This window comes from Panthera tigris, chromosome E3 (genome assembly GCF_018350195.1).
Source record: "Panthera tigris isolate Pti1 chromosome E3, P.tigris_Pti1_mat1.1, whole genome shotgun sequence".
NCBI lineage: Eukaryota > Metazoa > Chordata > Mammalia > Carnivora > Felidae > Panthera > Panthera tigris.
The window spans coordinates 22911612-22928689 of NC_056675.1; the positions used below are offsets into that span (position 1 = coordinate 22911612).

Genomic DNA, 17078 nt, shown 5'->3' on the forward strand with positions numbered 1-17078 from the left:
AGTTCTGATGCCTGGACCCCTGGAGTATTTAAGACTTAGACTCAGATGGAGAAGGGAGCTGGAATGGTGGCTGAGAGGACTCTGTTCTGTGACGTGCCAGTTCCCTGAGCACACCTCCTCCAGAACCCCAGCTGTGGCCAACTGCGACAAGCCCATGACATAAAGTAGTGCAAGGCTCAGGACAAGAAAGGAAGAGATCTGGGGTCACACTGAAAATTAAGATGAAAGAAATATATGGGGGAAATTAAGGTGGGAGAGAAAAACCAAGGTTAGCAACAGCAGAAAGGCTAAGTGGGTACTGAAAAAACACAAGACCAGGGTAAAGATTCAAAAACGTAAGGATTAGGAGTTGGAAAAATAAGCTCTAGAAGTTTTTCAGTCTGTAAAACAGATATTGTTGAATTGATATGAATTTTCTTGGATGAGACAATGGTGTTGTGCTAAGGTACAGCAGTGTCATTCTTAGGAGGTGAGTGCTCAGTGTCACTATTTCTGTATGTCTGTCCAATGTTCCAGCAAAATAAAGTGCATGTGTGTCTGGAGAAGAAAGCAAACACATGTTGTTGATATTTTAACAACTGGTGAACCTTGGTGAAAGTATGAGGTGGTCACTGTAGCAGATTGCAGCTTTCTGTAGGTTTGAAATTTTCCAAAACAAAAAAGGGGAAAACAGCAAGGGATTAACATTAGATAAAGGGGAGAGGAATAAAACAGAAGCAAGAAACTCAAGAATTAGGAGTTATATAAAATGGGGTGAACAGTAGGAAAAGTTCTATCTGGGGAGTAAGATAGGCTATTGAAAGCTTCAGATCAAAACCAGCCTTGACAAACAAGGGAAAGCTGGAGGGGTTAATCTGGCTCAAAGTAGCCAAGTGGTGTTAGCAGAGAGCTCATGGGTGGGACGGATCTCAAATTCCTGCAGGATGGCTGGGCTAAGCAGAGTGCCTCTTGAGCAAGAGTAGGAAGAAGTCCTTGCCTCTTGCCCTAATGACTGGTTCATGGGACCCTGACTGTAGTAAGGGTTCTGTCGGTTACTACTGTTGAGAAAATGCCAGACATCACCCCAGAAGGTACGGGAGGATATTCAGGATGGAGTTTATCTCATTCTCCATCTGAGGACAGTTGCTCGTCCTATTAGTTTGAAGGTGCCTGGAATAACTTCAAAACTGGGATAAAATCCAGAAGCATCCTCTGTACAGATTCTCCAGGTGCGAATCAGCCAAGGTACAGCACGTGGCCCGGTCCCAGCCCACCCTTCTTTCCCATACAACAGATCCTTAAGAATCTGGCAGCACTGCTTCAGGATTGAGATACTGGGAAAATAAGGGGGAAAAAGTTGGGGCGGGGGGGGGGGAGAGCAATGAGACCAGAACCTTCCGGAACATTTACAAAGAGCGCAGAGAAGGAGAGAGGGTCCCATGGGTGGTACTGGATCAAAACCAGTTCTGACAAACTATCATGACTCTTCATGCCGAGGACTGTTTTTGTCCTGTTTTTGGAAATAGGTCTTCTCTCCCACCCCAACTCCCCCCTGTAACTCCATCTCAGTGTTTTATTAAACATGCCCTCAAAGGCTGAATGGCCAGGTGAAGTCACACGAGGCACAAGTCAGAAGGCATACGGACAGGGAGACAGCCTCCCTCTGACACCTAGAGGCCAGAGCATGGAAGGCGGGCCGTCCTACCCCAAGCGTGTCTGATAAGTAGGTCATTTTGGCTAACATGGTAAATAGACCAAAATCTCTGTATCAACTGTTTTTCACAGGAACAAATTTGGATATACTTAAAGCCAAATAAATAAGAGTACTATGACAGACCACAGCTGGCAAAAAAAAATGGCCCCGGGCCCAGTCCCAAATGTTGGTCAATCCCCAGTATGAATTAGGCGCGTGAAAAATTGGAAGGAAAAGGAGACGCAATTAATTATCAAACTTTAATTGATAGACTAATCTTACAGGATAAACAATAAGACAGCTAGTCAAGGTTACACTTTAAAAAAAATCCAGCAGCGCAAATCTAATAGACTAAATACGTTCATCTCCTCCCAAACAGGCATTTGATTTAAAAACAGAAACCAGAACAGAGCGCACACCACAAGGAAACATGGTACTTACGTATATTGTCAAATAATTCTGCAGAACTCTTTAAGAAAGAAAAGGAAAGAGGTTTTTAGAAATTTAGAAAGCAGTAGAACCACCCAGCCTGGCAGGGAGATGTGCCAGATTTCTGCACTCTGGAGGGCTCCCGACCACCTGTAACTTCAGAGAGGCCATCCGGCCCTACTAGGAAGGAAACAGTCCTCTCCTAACTGGAGAGGACTTCCTCGCAGAGCCTTAAGACAAAGGGACCATCCTTTTTCCAAGACAACAGGCATGAACACAGCAGCAAGGAGCAAGAGAGAGGTCTCCCTCAGAAGATGGGGTGGAAAGCAGGCCTGCCCTCACACGGCCCTGGCACGTGGAGTCCATCCCTTCCCCTTCTCAGCCCCAGCAAAGCAAGGGTGGGCCAAGTGCGAGAGCCCAGGACGGCTCCTCCAGGCACATGGTTAAAGGAAGAAGAAGAGGAAAGCGAGTCCCTTCCGGATGAAATATGGCAACTTTTCTGAGATGTGGCAAAGTGACAGAGTTGGTCTCTTTGGCCCTTGTCAGGTAGAGCAGCCGCTAAGGAACCTACTGAGGCCTCAGTGGCCCCCACCGTGTCCGCGAGGGCATCCTTAGTTCAATCCCATCTGCAAAGAGCTAACGCCACTTGCAAAAGGCCCAGCTTCAATTAAAATACTTCACACCAGAGACTTCCAGCAACTCGCAAATCTGCTTTTCTAAGTTCTCTGACCAGACTGACAGAAGCAGAGCTGCGAGGGCCGGAGCCCTGGCACGAGTGACCTTGTCACTACTTGGCCAAGAGGGCTCAGGGAGGGAAGAGAGGCCTGACGTCTGTCCTCCTGAGGCCACCCGCCTGCAAGTCCTCTGCCACAGGGAGGCAGGGCATGACCCCGGGGAAGGAGCCGCTCCCCTCCAACAGGGAAGGAGCTGCACAGGAATAATCCTGAGGAAAAATTAACACTGTGATGCCACCTAGGGGGACGAGTACTTCATTTTGCTAACACAGATTTAGTCAGTATACTCTGGACCGTAAACAAGGTTAGGAAGAGACCGCTCACGGGACTGAGTGACAAACCCGTGAATACTGCTGTGACCCAGACATGGATCTAAATCAAATACTTCTCCCAGCGGCTTCTGGAGCTGTCCACCTCTGCTCTCCCGAGTGCTCCCAGCAAGGTCTCCATGCAGACAGGGTCAGGAGCCAGAGCTCAAGATCATTCTAGCAAATTTACTGAGCTCCATAAAGCAATACTCCAACGGTTCTGTATGAAAAGACGTCGTTGACATTATTATTTATATATAGTATCTCGAAGTAAGGAAAAAAGCACCATTTTACGTAAAACAAAAAGGCTCACGCAGGCTTTGGTCCTGCCTAGAAATGACAGCAGCCTGAGTGAGAAGCGGTTTGGCCCTTGGGGAGCAGGGAGACAAAGGGACACACGCTCTCACTGGGAAGGAAGGAGGGCAGACGGCATGTGCAGCCACTGAACAGGGCACACAGGAGACCTGGCGGGAAGGGCCTCGGAGAGCAGCACTGTGAGGCCAGTCTGGGGACGGAGACACCGGCTCTGTGGGAACAAAAGTGGGCGTGTGGCCCTGTCAGGACACGTCTCCAGGACAGGGACGCTGGCCAACGAAGAGGGCAGTATTCACACCGAGAGGACCTTCCACTTGCTACGTGATCATTTCCTCTGCAGACCCGTCCACCGCAGAGGGAGGCTCTGACAAGTAGCAAAGGAGCCCTTTTCTCCAGGCTCCGCAGGCCAACAAGGACAGAAACACTGCAGCGGCTGCTCCTTCTTCAAGAGATGACAAACACGTGGTTTCTTGGATGCGACACTTCACTTAATGTACGTATGCCCCCCAAAAAAGCAAGAGTAGATTTCCCTGCTCAGATGCATAACCGGGCACAGGCTATACCGTGAGAAGCACGAGTCTGTCTACATGGGCTGGATGCCTGAACTACAGCTTGGAAGGGAAGGGTGTAGAGTATCATCATTAACTGGCTCACAAGGAATAGTCATCTTAGGCGAACACATGCTAATTACATTTCACAGAATGAGGGGGAACAGCCTAGAATCCAAAATGTGAAGTTTGGAAAATCTCTCGCCAAACCTTACTATGAGAGCCTGCAGCCAGGGAGAGGAGAGTGGCAAAGACAGCCAGCAGAGGAACAGCAAAGAGCACAGAGGGGATCATTCACCAAGAGACTCGCCCTCGTGTCAGAGTCCATCAAGCCATAAGGAGACAACAGAAGCTCACATGTACCAAGAACAGAAGGGCTAAAACCAGAAGAAGGTGAGCTAATTCATGAAAGTAACTTATCCCGTTTTCGATGTTTAAATACATCGGCCAACCCACTAGGTCAACAAGTCTTTTGAGAAAGGCAGCATCTCTGGACCTGGGATGAAGGACACTTGAACATAACACATGAGCAGAAGGACCAAATGGAGAAGCATAACTGAAATAATTGTTGGACTGCTTAAGAATTTCTCAGAATTCCAAAAGAAAGAAGGATCTGGGCCTGTGGCTGTATGGCTGGAGAAACTGTCTTCCACCCAGCTCCTCCTCAGAGAGGCCTTAGTTGGCCCGGAAGCTGTGGCTTTTGAGCAGTGCATCCCCAGGGCACTCACGCCAGGCTGGGCCGTGAGGCCCAATCGGTGACGCTGCCAGACAACCACGGCACCAGCAGTGGAACTCCCCGGAGATCAGGGCCCAGTGCAAGAGCTCCCTTCCCTAGACCAAACAGCTCTTCCTCTCCCGCCGCACATTCTCAAGCAGCAGCACGGTGGGAGGGAGGCCAGGAGAGGAAGCATTGATGAGGTACAAAAACAGGAACTGACATCTTTGGGTTTTTAAAACAAAAACTCAGATCTAAGAAGTGAGAACATAAAAAAGGGAAAAGAATTAAATCTGAATCGATAGACAGAAAAATATGGCTTACTAACCCCCCCGGTTTGCATACAATTTTATATGAAAAAGAAAAAACCCAACTCATCACAACGCAGTCCAAATGTTTGCAACCAAAGATTTATGAAAATATTTCAGTTGAAGTCACTTAAAAAAAAAAAAAAAAAAAAAAGGAAACCAGCAAGCTTTTGATCATTCTTTTCTAAACAAAATTGGTAGATCTACTCTCAAACGCACTTAAGAGTATTCCACACAACATGTTCGGAATTCAGATTTATTGATTTCCACCGTATCAACTTTAAAAATGATATGAAGCTGACTGCAAGAAAAGGGAACTGGTGATTTTAAGTTAAAATTAAGCTAATGGTGAAAGTACATCACCTCTGGCTTCAGTCACCACATCACCTTAGATTGGATATAGCTTTTTGTTTTTGAACAAAGTCCCAGAACTCTGAAATCCAGGGATGCTGCAGGCCTCTCCCAGCAATGTCCTTCACTTTGGGTCAGTCTCCTGGGCCAGAGGTGAAAGTGCTTTCAAAAATACTGCCACTTCCCCAGCACAGTGTCTTTGATTGCATCCACATATTGAGTTGGGACCCAGTACACCCAGTAGTAAGAGGCTTCCGTGGGGCCCAACTGAAACGCCTGGAAGGGAAAAAGGAAAACCAAGCGGTACTTCAGAGGTCGGGAGACTAAGCAGGCAGCACGACACACACGGGGGAGGGCTGAGAAGTGAATTCTTTACAGGAAGGGGAAAACTGTGCACACAGGGAGCATTCTCCTGTCCAAAAACAAAACAAAAAACCAAAAGGTGGTGGGCAAGTTAAGCATAGCCAATCCTAAAGCAGTGGCTCCCAAACTTGAGTGTGCATCAGAACCATTTGGAAGGCTTGTTAGAACAGACTGGTGGGCTCCACCCCCTCGAGTTTCTGATTCAGGGAGGTCTGGGGCCTGAGAATCTGCATTTCTAACAAGTTCCCAGGTGATGTCATACTACTGATCCAGAGACCAGTCTGACAACCACTGCCCTAGAGAAACTGTCACACATGCACAAGGAGACAGGTCTGAACGTTCAAAGCAGCGCTGTCAGAACTGGGGACAACCCGGAAAAACCTACATGTCCGTCGGTAAGGGAACGCAAAATTAAAAGTGACATGGTGGCCTGCTCGTATGAATGCGGGATTACTTTTCAAAAGGTACGAACTGGATCTATAGTTAATACAGACAGATCACGATGTCAAACCAAAAACAGCAAGCTGCAGAACGATACATACCATGAGACCGTTTATGAAAACTGAAAAAACACAAAACAGTACTGTATCTCGTCCATGGATTTATAGTAACGTAAAAGTGTAGAGAGCTGGGAAGGATCCACATGATAAATCATGCTCATGGTCATGGGGGAGGGGGAGACACTGGGGACGTGTTCACTGTTGGTAGGTTTTCTTTTATTTAAAAAAAAAAAAAAGGGTTTAAAGCAATTCATAAAATATTTCCAATGATCATTTCTTTGTGACGGATATACGGGTTTGTTACTCTGTTCTTTTCTGCCTTTTAAAACATTTCTCTGAGAACGAAAAGCACAGCCATCCTTCTCTGATGTGAACTATGATACTGTTAATCTAGTGACTGATATGGCATCTAAAAAACAAGGGAAGTCCTTTCGCTTACAGGTAAGGATGCCACTTAATGGTGTTTAATGACGAGAAGGGGCTAGGAGCGCTACTCTCTGCTGGAGAGGACCTGAGAGAGAAACAAGCACTTAAACCGAGTAAGAAGGCATTGACCATCCAAACCAACTTTTGAAAGGTCCACTCGACTGGTCTGAAATCCCTCTCACCAGGCTGCTTGAAAACCGGGGCTGCAAATGCTACCGGGCAAAATGGGGGCCCAGCTGAAAACACCCAGAATCCGACTTCATAAATGGAAAAAACAGCTGAGTAAGCAGAACAAATACGTCTGCAATCCTTTAAGGCTGGAGGGCCTGACAGTGACACTCCCAGGTCACCCAAAAGCCCTGTGGCCCAGGGACTGCAACCCCAACCATGGCCTGGCTTCAGTGCCTCGGAGCGGACAGACCCCAACAGGCCAAGAGAGGGGACGGGGCTGACATTCCCCCGGAGCCAGGAGACTTGCCATCTGTCCAGAGAGAACTTCTCTAACACCAGAACCCCTTTTTCCTGGGATCTTCCAACACCTCCCTCTGCAGAGGACTTCTGTAAACACCACTGCGCAGGTCGAGCCACAGCCGTTCCTCATCTCCGTGACAGGGCTGACACAGCTACAGTGCTGTCGGCTAAAGCTAAAACATCTGCACCACCTAGTAATGGCTCAGGTCAGGCCCCCGGCATAGTAACTTAAAAGTTCTGGTAACCAAACTTCACTTCTAAAGTGGCCCCTCTTAATAGTGCTGGGAGAATTCAGGGGTTTGCCTGAGCTGCTCCGTTCACTGCATCACTGGATTCTTGGCTTTGCTCTGCATAAACCTGGGGAATGCCTCTGAACGTCATCCCGCGAGAGAAGAGCCTGCTCTCTTTAGAGGAAACTTCCATGCAGAATGAGGACCACAGACCCCATCTTATCCACAGAGTCCTCAGCCACCTGATGGCTGCTGCCTGAGAAGAGCAACACCATCACAGAAGGGGACTGCCCGGCGTCTTCACCAACGCCCAGGTTAGTGGGAGATTTTGTCTTATACGTAGGACAAAAGTTAAAATGAAAACCCGCGAGCCAATCCTCCTCTCTGTATTTATTTTCCTGGTCTAAAGACAAAATATTACAAACAAGAGGAAGATAAAGGTATTGAACATGTCCCCTTTACACTGGTGGGGAGAGGATGTAAAATAAACTGAGGAATAGGTCACAGATAAAGTTCTAGGTAGATCAAGAAAACGTGAGGGTCTTAAACTGCGCGTCTTCTGAACACTGAGTTTGATTCTTCAGTTAAAAAAGCTCAGTTAGAGCTCCATTCCCTGCTAGATGAGCAGAAGTGCAGTAAGAGGCTAACCCACGCCGGGTTACTTACCATCATGTGGTAGTCTTCGTGTCCTTCGATAGGTTCACTGACCACATTTTTAATGGAGCCCATGGGCAATTTCTCAGTCCGCTCTAGTTGAGAGGGATTACAGTGATTACTCAAAGGCCCTCCTGTCCATTCCTGTGACTCAGCAGTCCCTCATCAGGATGGTGGCTTTGGGATCTACTGGAATCTCAAGTCTCCCATGTGCTCTAGGGATGATGGGACAGAGTCTTCTGACCAGCACTCCCAGAGATTTGCTTGGCAGTTGGAAACTTCTCGGGAGCAAACGGGGAACAGGACTCGCAATGACATATTAAAGGTCTCTGGGAGCAGAGACAGTGCTTTCCCGGTGTTATTTTTAAAGTCTGGCAATTTATAAACACCCAAGGATTTCCACTGCAATGTTCTTGCCCGAGCCCAGCAATGGCTAAGGTCTTTGGCACCTGGGGGAGGGACAATCAAGAGGACCAAGAACAGAGGCAACAACGTGCCCCTGTGGCTCACACAGACAAGGAGTGCTTGGGGGTTTCACACTAGTTTCTGTCCCATTCTCCTCCTCACTTGCCCTCCCACTTCCCCGTTCCCTCTCCCAGCCCCCCCAACCCTCCATATACACACACCTGAAGAAGTTCTCCTGAAACATTTACAACACCTTGTGATTAACCCTCGAGATATCACTTATCCCAGGAGGCTCAGGAGACATTTTGCAGCAAGTTTAAGGGTGGCAGGTAAGAAAGAGGAGGCAGTGAGGGATGCCAGGAGTGAGAGGAGCCTGGGGGAAGTGAGCCAAGTGCCGCAGGATGGGGCATGGAGGCAGGAGGGGCGGAGTTCCTGCACAAGAACCCACCCCCTAAGAGCAGCAGACACAGCGGGGGACAGGGAGGTTCTCAGCAAAGTTAAATCAAGTTGGAAAAAAACTCACTACAGCCTTTGCAGAAAGAAAAAACTGGAAAAGGCAGAATCTGAAAATAGATGAGTTGATGAAACAGATCTAGAATTTAGAGACCTGGGTTCTAATCCGGCTGGTTGACTGGACAAATTTTATTTCCATTCTGTGGGCCTTGGGGTCTGAAAAATGGGGGGGTGGGGAGAACGGACGTGAAGACATCCATTCAGGTTTTCACTTTCAGTGGCTCTAAAACAGTGACCCACGGGCAGGACCGGACCAGCAGCCGTCTTCAAGACTGAAACACTTTTAAACGCCAGCCACCTTGAAATGTCCAGAGATTTCACACAAAAAGATAAATTTCTGGCTTCTCTTGAAAAGTCGATCCTGGGCCCACATTCCTAGTGACAGCAATGAGCTCGATCCCACTGGACCCTCCCCTACGGCCAGGGCACAGGCTCCCCCTGGCGGCTTCGACCACCCACGTCTCCTGCCTGAAGCTCGTCCTTCCCGCAGCTGGGCCTGAGGCTGGGAGGACTGCCTGCTACATGGGCTACCCCAGAGAGAGTTTAAGCTGCATGTAGGAGCCCCTGAGCGTCACTCTGGAACGAACTCCATCGACAAAGAGGCCAACCAGCTGCCGGGATGGTCATTCCACAGCAGCTCCTCGCCAGTGGAAAGATGAAACCAGTGGCTGGTAGCCAACTCCCAGAACAAGCTGTCCTGCTGGGAGGCTGCTTATGACACTCAGATGACAAGACTCCTGGGCAAGTGAGGACACTGCCCAACATATATCGAAACAGTAGTCTGGGCGAGAGTGAAAACCTCAGTCTTGGTCAACCATGAAAACAGAGGTCTTGGCCATGCTCCTTTAATCAGGCTGGTGAGTAAGGAGGCTTCCGATAGCTCTGAAACCCCCACATACCAAGATTCTTCTAGAGTGCTGCCTTCATGCCAAAACAGGAAAGCAGCTGCTCCTACAAGCTGATATAAAACCTCCAACACAGGTACAGGGGGTTCTGCTTAGGGCCGCAGGTAGAATGGCCTTCCTACACAACCACCTCACATGGAAATGTTCCCCGAGGCACCAACGGGCACCTGCAGACTTAGTCATCATCCAGCCTCCCCAGCCTGCACCTGTCCTCCTAGCCGTCAGGGACCTTTTGCATCAGCCTTAGCAACTGTTTCAATCAGACTACCCGGAAGAGAAAGTAAAAATTGAGGAAGAGGCAGGATTTGGGCAAGTCAACGCAATGATGGAGAACTAAGCAAAACCAACTGCAAAGTCGTGAACAAGTAAGGATCTGACAGAGGCAGGGAAGCTCACAATGAAAGAAAACCAATGCTGTGACAGGCTCTGCAGGAAGGGAAGGATCTACTAAAGAGGGTCCAGAGACCCTTGGGAAAACTAGGGAAGCCCTTACGTATTCTGCAAAACCTGCTTTTTGACCATGCAGTTAGAGGTGAATGTGAAACGAAGAATATACAGCAAGTTATCATAAAACTGTTAGAAAACTCAAGCGTTTTTGGCATTTTGCTCTTTGTTCGCCTTAAGAACCAGGACAGACTTACAAACAAGAAAACATGTTTTGACATTCTCAAGGAGAAGACACCTCACTCCCCACTGCCCCTCTGATTATTATTTTCCATTAAACTGTGGTCCCATGTTAAGCAGTCACATTAAATGGCCTGTCCCTGAAACCAGGTAACCTCACGTGATGGAACCCCCTAGACTTCTCTTTAGCATTTACCTCGAACACTGAACACCTACAGTGCTGGCCACAAACAGGTGAATTAGGCATGTTCGGTTCCCTCCAGGAATCTAACAGGGGGACAGACAAGTCAGAGAGTAATGAGTGCTCTGGGGATGTAAACGGAGTGCTCTATGAACAGAAGCGGCAGCAACTCATGTGGAGGGTGGGAGAGGCACCGGGGAAGGCTTCAATAGGAGAGGACATTTGAGTAGGGCCTCAGAAGATGTTATTAATAACAAAGAATGGGAAGTAAGCATTCCAGGTAAAAGCCCAGCAGGAGCAAACACACAGGGCTGTGCAGAGCGTGGTGGAAAGTGCAGGCTGATGCAGATGAAACCCACAGCGTATTAACAGGGAAAGCAGGGCCGAAGCCTAGATCCAAAATTTGACAACACTGGACACTATGTGTTAGGCATGTGAACTTGGTCCGAAGGAGCCAAAGGTTTTTGAGCGCCAGTGAGGGAGATGGGCGGGACAGAACAGAACACAGACCGGGCAGGGAAATAGGTTAACTTGCTTTAACAAACCAAGTTTAAAGATGCTAGGAGTCTTAACTGGCACAACAGAGTGGCAAAAAAAAAAAAGGGCAGGGGGAAACAGATAATTCTGGAGCATAACTGACACGACTTTGAACCACCTGGGGGAACGCAAGGTGAGGATAGTCAGAGACAATTCCCAGCCAACAGCAAGCAGCAGCCTGCCCCAGTGGGCACAGGCAGGGGTAGGTGGAGGCAGGCAGAGCACAAACAGGTAAGGGGGGTGGGGACAGGTCCACAGTACTAGGAATGCACCTGGTACGGGGACAAACGCTGACATCCGGGGGCCAGGCAGGTGACATACACGAACAAAGCTGGCTCCACAGGAGGCAAACAGGGCAGTGAGGACTGCGGCTCATCTGAAACTACCACTGGGCTCCAGCCGATGGCTGCCATGTGAGAATGCAGGTCCAGAATAGCTACATCTTTTGATTTTTTTATTTTTTTCAAGAGAAGCCCAAAAACCCCCACACGAGATCAAGTGAAATCTCTTGATTTTTACAGAAAGTGTGTAAACCCAAAAAACCCTGGTCTGTGGATCAGACCTGGCCCTCAGGCCACGCATTTGGGACCTCTGGTTTTGGGCACAAGTGAAGAGCCACTGTTGAAGGACTGGCCCTGACAGAAGACTGAAAAGAATGAGGGAAAAAGGTCCAAACAGAAGGTGAGCATCTAAAAGCAAAGACAAAAGCCAGGGGCACGCAAAGCACAGTGAAGAGAGAAATCTCAGGAGGAGCACAGTCGCACCCAAGACTGAGGGCCCGCAGCGGCGAGCCGGGAGGAGGCAAGAGCAGGAACCTACCTTTAGTGCCAATCCACAGCTGGTCTTGTTCTAGCTTGAAGGTGAGTCTCACTTTGCCTCCGGACTTATTGTACATGCCGGATAAGGGTACCGTGGGCAGGCGCTCCTAGAGGCATAGGAGCACAGTGAGAGATAGGGACTAGAAAAATGGCATGACAGAGAAGGACAAGGGACAGGATGTGAGGACGTGATCACAGGAACCTCAGGAGGTCAGAAGGCGGGTCTGGTTCGTTTTCAGAACGCTCACAAAGGAGTCTGGCTTACCTGGGCACCCTTAACAGATGGCATCACATCTTCAGGTTTTCCTTTATCCAACACTTTCCTGTGTTGCTATAACATAAGTCAGAAGAAATAATAAATGAAATGGCTGACTCCATTTTAGTCATATTACTTACTACCTTTCTGAAAAAGAGAAAGAAAGCCTTGATGTTTTGGCTCAAAAGCTTTTAACATGTACAGATTATGGGTCTTTTGACATTAAAGAGCAGGGGCAAGAATGTCTCTGATAGAAATCTCCTATATCCGTAGTGTCTGAAACAGCAGCCACAAGACATTTGGGGCTATTAAGTACTTGACATGTGGCTAGTAGAACCAAAGAACTGAATTCTCAATTTTAATCAATTTTATGCGGCTGCCGTATTACACATCAGGGTTCTGGAGCAACGAAGGTTTCCAGATTGCTAATTCAAATGAACTCTACTCCCCTCCTCGGACCAAAAAAATTGCCACTGAAAGGAACAAACATCAAGCTAAAGAGAACCGCAAAGGGTGGTTTTCTGCTAGGTACAAAATGACAGCCATTTCTGTCAACTTAACCTCCCAAAGAAACGGATCACAAGGCTGGTAACCAGCCTAACCGCCTACAAGGGGCATTGCTCCAACAAATGGAAACTCAGCCTACTGCAGAAGTCTTCCCCGCTCCCCCACCCTCAACCCCAGCTAAACAGAAAGCCTGGAGAGCCACATTTCGAAGAGAAATGCTGATCGCTCTCTAGACTGACATTAAGAAGCCTCTGACCCTGCCCCCCAGGGGGTTTGAGGCAGCTTGCTAAGGGTTCTCATTAGGCTCATGGCTCCCTAAAACAGCTCTTAACCAGCCCAAATGCCCAAGCTTGTTTCCTCTCCACCTGTGGCTTTCTAGGTCATTATTTGCTCCCTATTTGGAAAAGCTGAAAAACAGCCGAGCAGCCAGTGGGTGAAGGGAAACAATTCCACCAAAGTGAAGCACCAGGTGGCCACTTCAAAGCCTCCTTGGCACGGCAGAAACCCTCTGGCAGGGATAAATTCAACAGTGCCAGACTGCTAGCAGAGGGTCCCTACACGTATTAGCCCCAGATTCCTCAACAAGCTGATAAAAAGCCAGGAGAATGGGTCCCTCTCATTAGGCCATGTCAGTCCTCATAACTAGCATCAATGAAACAAAGCAGCAGAGATTAACAGCTTAATTCGACTCATACCTCACAATCACCTTTTGGAAAAACTTTCCCTGTGTTGAGGAAAACAGTTTTAAGACTGTTAAGCTACCATTAGTAACTCAAAACCTATGTTTAAGAAGCGTGTAATGCTCCAGGGGTGTGACCAGTGGGAACACTCACTTCTGACGTGCTCACATTTCACAATTTCATAGATGCGGCAAAGGAAGATAGGTAAATGGAAAAGAACTCAATTGGTTACATTTTGATCTCATATTTGGGGGTGAAAATGTCCAAGCAAACACCTTTTAAGTGTTAACACAGATTTATGATTCCTTAGCTAAAACTCCACAGACAGATGTTTTAGATTTTTATAAAACCCCAAAATCTAGTAAACTTTATAAAAGCAATATAGTTTAAAAATATGTTATACATGGGGCACCTAGGTGGCTCAGTCGGTTACGTGTCTGACTGACTCTTGCTTTCAGCTCAGGTCATAATCTCACAGTTCGTTGAGTTTGCTGGGCTCTGTGCTCACAGCTTGGAGCCTGGAGCCTGCTTCAAATTCTGTGTTTCCCTCTCTCTCTGCCCTTCCCAAGAGACATGCTCTGTCTCTCTCTCTCTCTTTCTCAAAATTAAATAAACATTAAAAAAAAAATTTTTTTAATATGTTACACGTTATCCTCTGTAGAATCTGGGGCAGCACCTTGTCACTGAACACATGAATATTTCTATAGCAAAACATGAATATTCACAGTAATTCTGGTTACGTTTTGATACCTGGTCAGATTTTGGAAGCACATATAGAGGAATAGGGATCTATAACACAAAACTATCTTCTCACGCTATGAGCCACATGCCTTGGTGCGTATGATTACTAAAACTGATCTTGGTTCAGATTAGTCTACTCTACTCAGGACACAGATTAAAGTTGAGACTATTTGTTTTGCTAGGACACTACTAAGAGTGCCTGAGAGGCTCCAGGACAACGACTGGGGTTTCCCTCTACGGTGAAATACTCTCACTTTTCCTAATTACGAAAAGAATTTTAATGGCTACACTGAGCAGAAGACAAGGCTGGATCTCTCCTATCCAACATGAGCAACAGAGGAGGTAAAAAATCAGGCGCCCATTTCACAGACCAGGAGGGAAAAAACCCAATGCCGGTGTGGTTATGTTCCTAGTCAGCTTCATTTGGCTTCCTGAAAAAGTCAGTTTTAGAGGAACCTCTCTCTGCCGAGTCTGTGCCTATCCAGAAATGGCTTGTTGACTTGGGGGAAGCCACAAACCGAAAAAACAAACGTAAGCACTTGTATAAAACGGGGGGTTAATTCTAACAGTCGCATTTTTCTCTGGCACTGAATAGAGAAGGGAAATCCACAACTGATTCCTTTCAATACCTGGAGCCTGCCTTTCCAAAGGCCTTATCCTAAAGTAAGTAGACTTGAGACACACTGACCCGCCAGATGAGACAAAGTTGCAAATCTCAGGTGGTTGTCACCTCCACTCAACAGCCAGCCGCACCCAACTGCTGCCATAAATTTCCATCATGGGCCCTGTCCAAAAAGGAGCTTATTCTAGGGAGAATATCACCAGCCAACGCTCCAGAGGACAAAGCCTCAAACTTCCCAGGACTAGCAATCACATGACAGACTCACTTTCTGCCTGCAGAGCGGTTCCTTCTTGTTCTCTTCAGCCTTTGCGTCCTGCTGGGCAGCATCTTTGGGTGTGTTTACGGCTAAAACATCATTTATCGTGGAGCCAACCACCATGATCTTGGCTCCGCTGGTCACTTTTATTTCTCTCAATGTCTTATCCTCAGGGACAAGTCCCTTGTACATGACTTTTTGCATGGCAGGAGGGAGACCTTGGGAAAAGATAGGAGAAAGTCAAAGGAAGGGATGAAAAATGCACCTGGACCAGAGTCATGTGGCAACAGACCTGGAAATGAATACTCCTCCACCACCTTGTGTGCTCAGGCAACTCACAACCTCTCTCTGTTTCCGAAATTCTATAATTGTGATGGCAGTAATTCCTTCTGCATAAACTTGTTTTAAGGATTTAGACATGAAACAGAACATTTAGTACAGTGTCCCGGTATTCAGTAATTATTCAATTAAGTTCAGCTATCATTCATTCCAAGTTGTTCCTCAACCCTCTAAGCATGCAAATACTAAGTGAAAGACCACAGGCCTCAAAGATACAGAAATCAGTAAGGATAAAGTTGTTTTTAGAGAACTTACAGGCTTCGTGGAGAAAACTTAAAAAAAAAAATCATTTCAGTTGACAAAGTGCTGTAAACAAGACAAAACTGAAAACTAAATAGTATAAGAATCTACAAAGGGGCCAGCAACGTTTCCTAAATTTCCCTTATGAGAATTACCCAAGATATTTGCTAAAAATAAATTTCTGGCCACATTCCAGATACACTGAATCAAACCCTCTAGGGGAAAGGGCCTAGGAGCTGTAAATTTAACATGTACCTCAGATGATTTTCATAAAAGAGGTTTCTGGCAACACTGATTGGAAGCTGGGGCCTAAGGGTCAGGCCTGGGCCTGAATCTCAGCTCAGCCACTTTCTAGCTCTATGATTTTGGGTCTCATTTTCCCCATCTGAACGATGGGCATATTAGTACTTACTCCGAAGAACTATTCTAAGCATTGACGGAGCAGATGCAAAGAGGGTGGCCAGCCCTGTGCTCAGCACAGTGCAAGCACTAGGAATCAGCAGGCGCGGTGAGGAAGGCTGGCTGTCGCTGACAGTGCCACGACGATTACCTGTAATCGAGTGAATCTTCTGTTTTAGCTCAGAGCCTGTGCTATCCAGGGGGAACTTCACGTCGTGCTTAGTCTTGTTCCAGATGATCTTCAGGTCCACCAGCTCCTGGCCCGCGCCGCCGCCAGCGTCCTCGCCGTTGCTGACCGAGGCCTGGGCCGCAGGGTCCCCAGGGGGCTGGGCCGGGGCCGGCTGCAAGCTGCCTCGCGCGGCGCAGGAGTCCTCGGCCGCCGCCGCCCCCGCCGCGACTTCGGCCTCCACGCAGTTTAGGGGCCGCGCGGGGGTCTCGGTCGCCACCGTCTCGGCCTCCGTGTCCATGCCAGGTTCCTCCATGCCTGCAAGGGGGTTAGGGGGTGGGCGCTCGCCGCAGGCTGGGCCTGGGACCCAACCCTCCTCGGGTGCTGCCGGACCTCCGCTCCCGAGCCAGACTACTCCCCAGCGGACCGGACCGCATCCCTCCCGGAGGCCCGCTTCACCTGGGCCCACCCCGGGGGCCCGCCACCACCGCCACACTCACCATCCGGGGCTCCGGCTGCCGCCATGATGATTGTGTACAACACCCACCACTCCCGCAGAGGCCGCCGGGAAAAGACGAGCTAGCTGAGATTGGCCCCCGCAGCAGCCCCTAATCTCGCACAGCCTGGCCGGAAACAGGTGGACGTTTCTATGGAGACCCGCCTCCTCCGCTTCCCCTGCCCGGCCCCTGCCACGCTTTAGCTTTCAGGACCCGAGGGGGGCGGGTCCGGGAAATCGCCCGCTCAATGGGCTCTGCCCCCTAGAGGCCTAGTGGGGCCGGAGCGGCGTTGGGGAGCGTGGGCTTGCAGGCTAGGAGGCCTGCGCCTTTAAGGGGCGGGGCTGCGCCCTCTGTGGCAGACGCGGATT

At 48.5% G+C, this 17078-nt stretch overlaps 1 protein-coding gene across 4 annotated transcripts; it reads right to left on the bottom strand.

The window, feature by feature from the left end:
* Positions 1 to 1913: 1913 nt before the first annotated feature.
* UBFD1 (ubiquitin family domain containing 1) lies at positions 1914 to 17008 on the bottom strand. 4 transcript variants are annotated; one of them, XM_042971326.1, is made up of 8 exons: positions 16714 to 17008; positions 16199 to 16531; positions 15079 to 15287; positions 12273 to 12338; positions 12009 to 12114; positions 10668 to 10738; positions 8037 to 8119; positions 1914 to 3363 (listed from the first exon to the last, which is right to left on the bottom strand). In XM_042971326.1, exons 1-7 carry the CDS (start codon positions 16736 to 16738, stop codon positions 8039 to 8041), a joined length of 891 nt encoding a protein of 296 aa, XP_042827260.1. In that variant the 5' UTR covers positions 16739 to 17008; the 3' UTR covers positions 1914 to 3363; positions 8037 to 8038. The 4 variants fall into 4 exon arrangements, with proteins under 4 accessions (XP_042827260.1, XP_042827261.1, XP_042827258.1 ...); XM_042971325.1 differs by lacking the exon at positions 1914 to 3363 and adding an exon at positions 5569 to 5656 and having other exon boundaries at positions 16714 to 17007; XM_042971327.1 differs by lacking the exon at positions 10668 to 10738 and having other exon boundaries at positions 16714 to 17006.
* Positions 17009 to 17078: the final 70 nt, after the last annotated feature.

Bases quoted from the DNA above. Each gene is read 5' to 3' on its own strand.
- UBFD1 (XM_042971324.1), bottom strand. From the start codon at position 16,738: ATGGCGGCAGCCGGAGCCCCGGATG. The intron at 16,532-16,713 runs GTGAGTGTGGCG...ACCCCCTTGCAG, and splicing joins GGCAGCCGGAGCCCCGGATG to GCATGGAGGAACCTGGCATG. The intron at 15,288-16,198 runs GTAATCGTCGTG...TCTTTTCCCAAG, and splicing joins GAAGATTCACTCGATTACAG to GTCTCCCTCCTGCCATGCAA.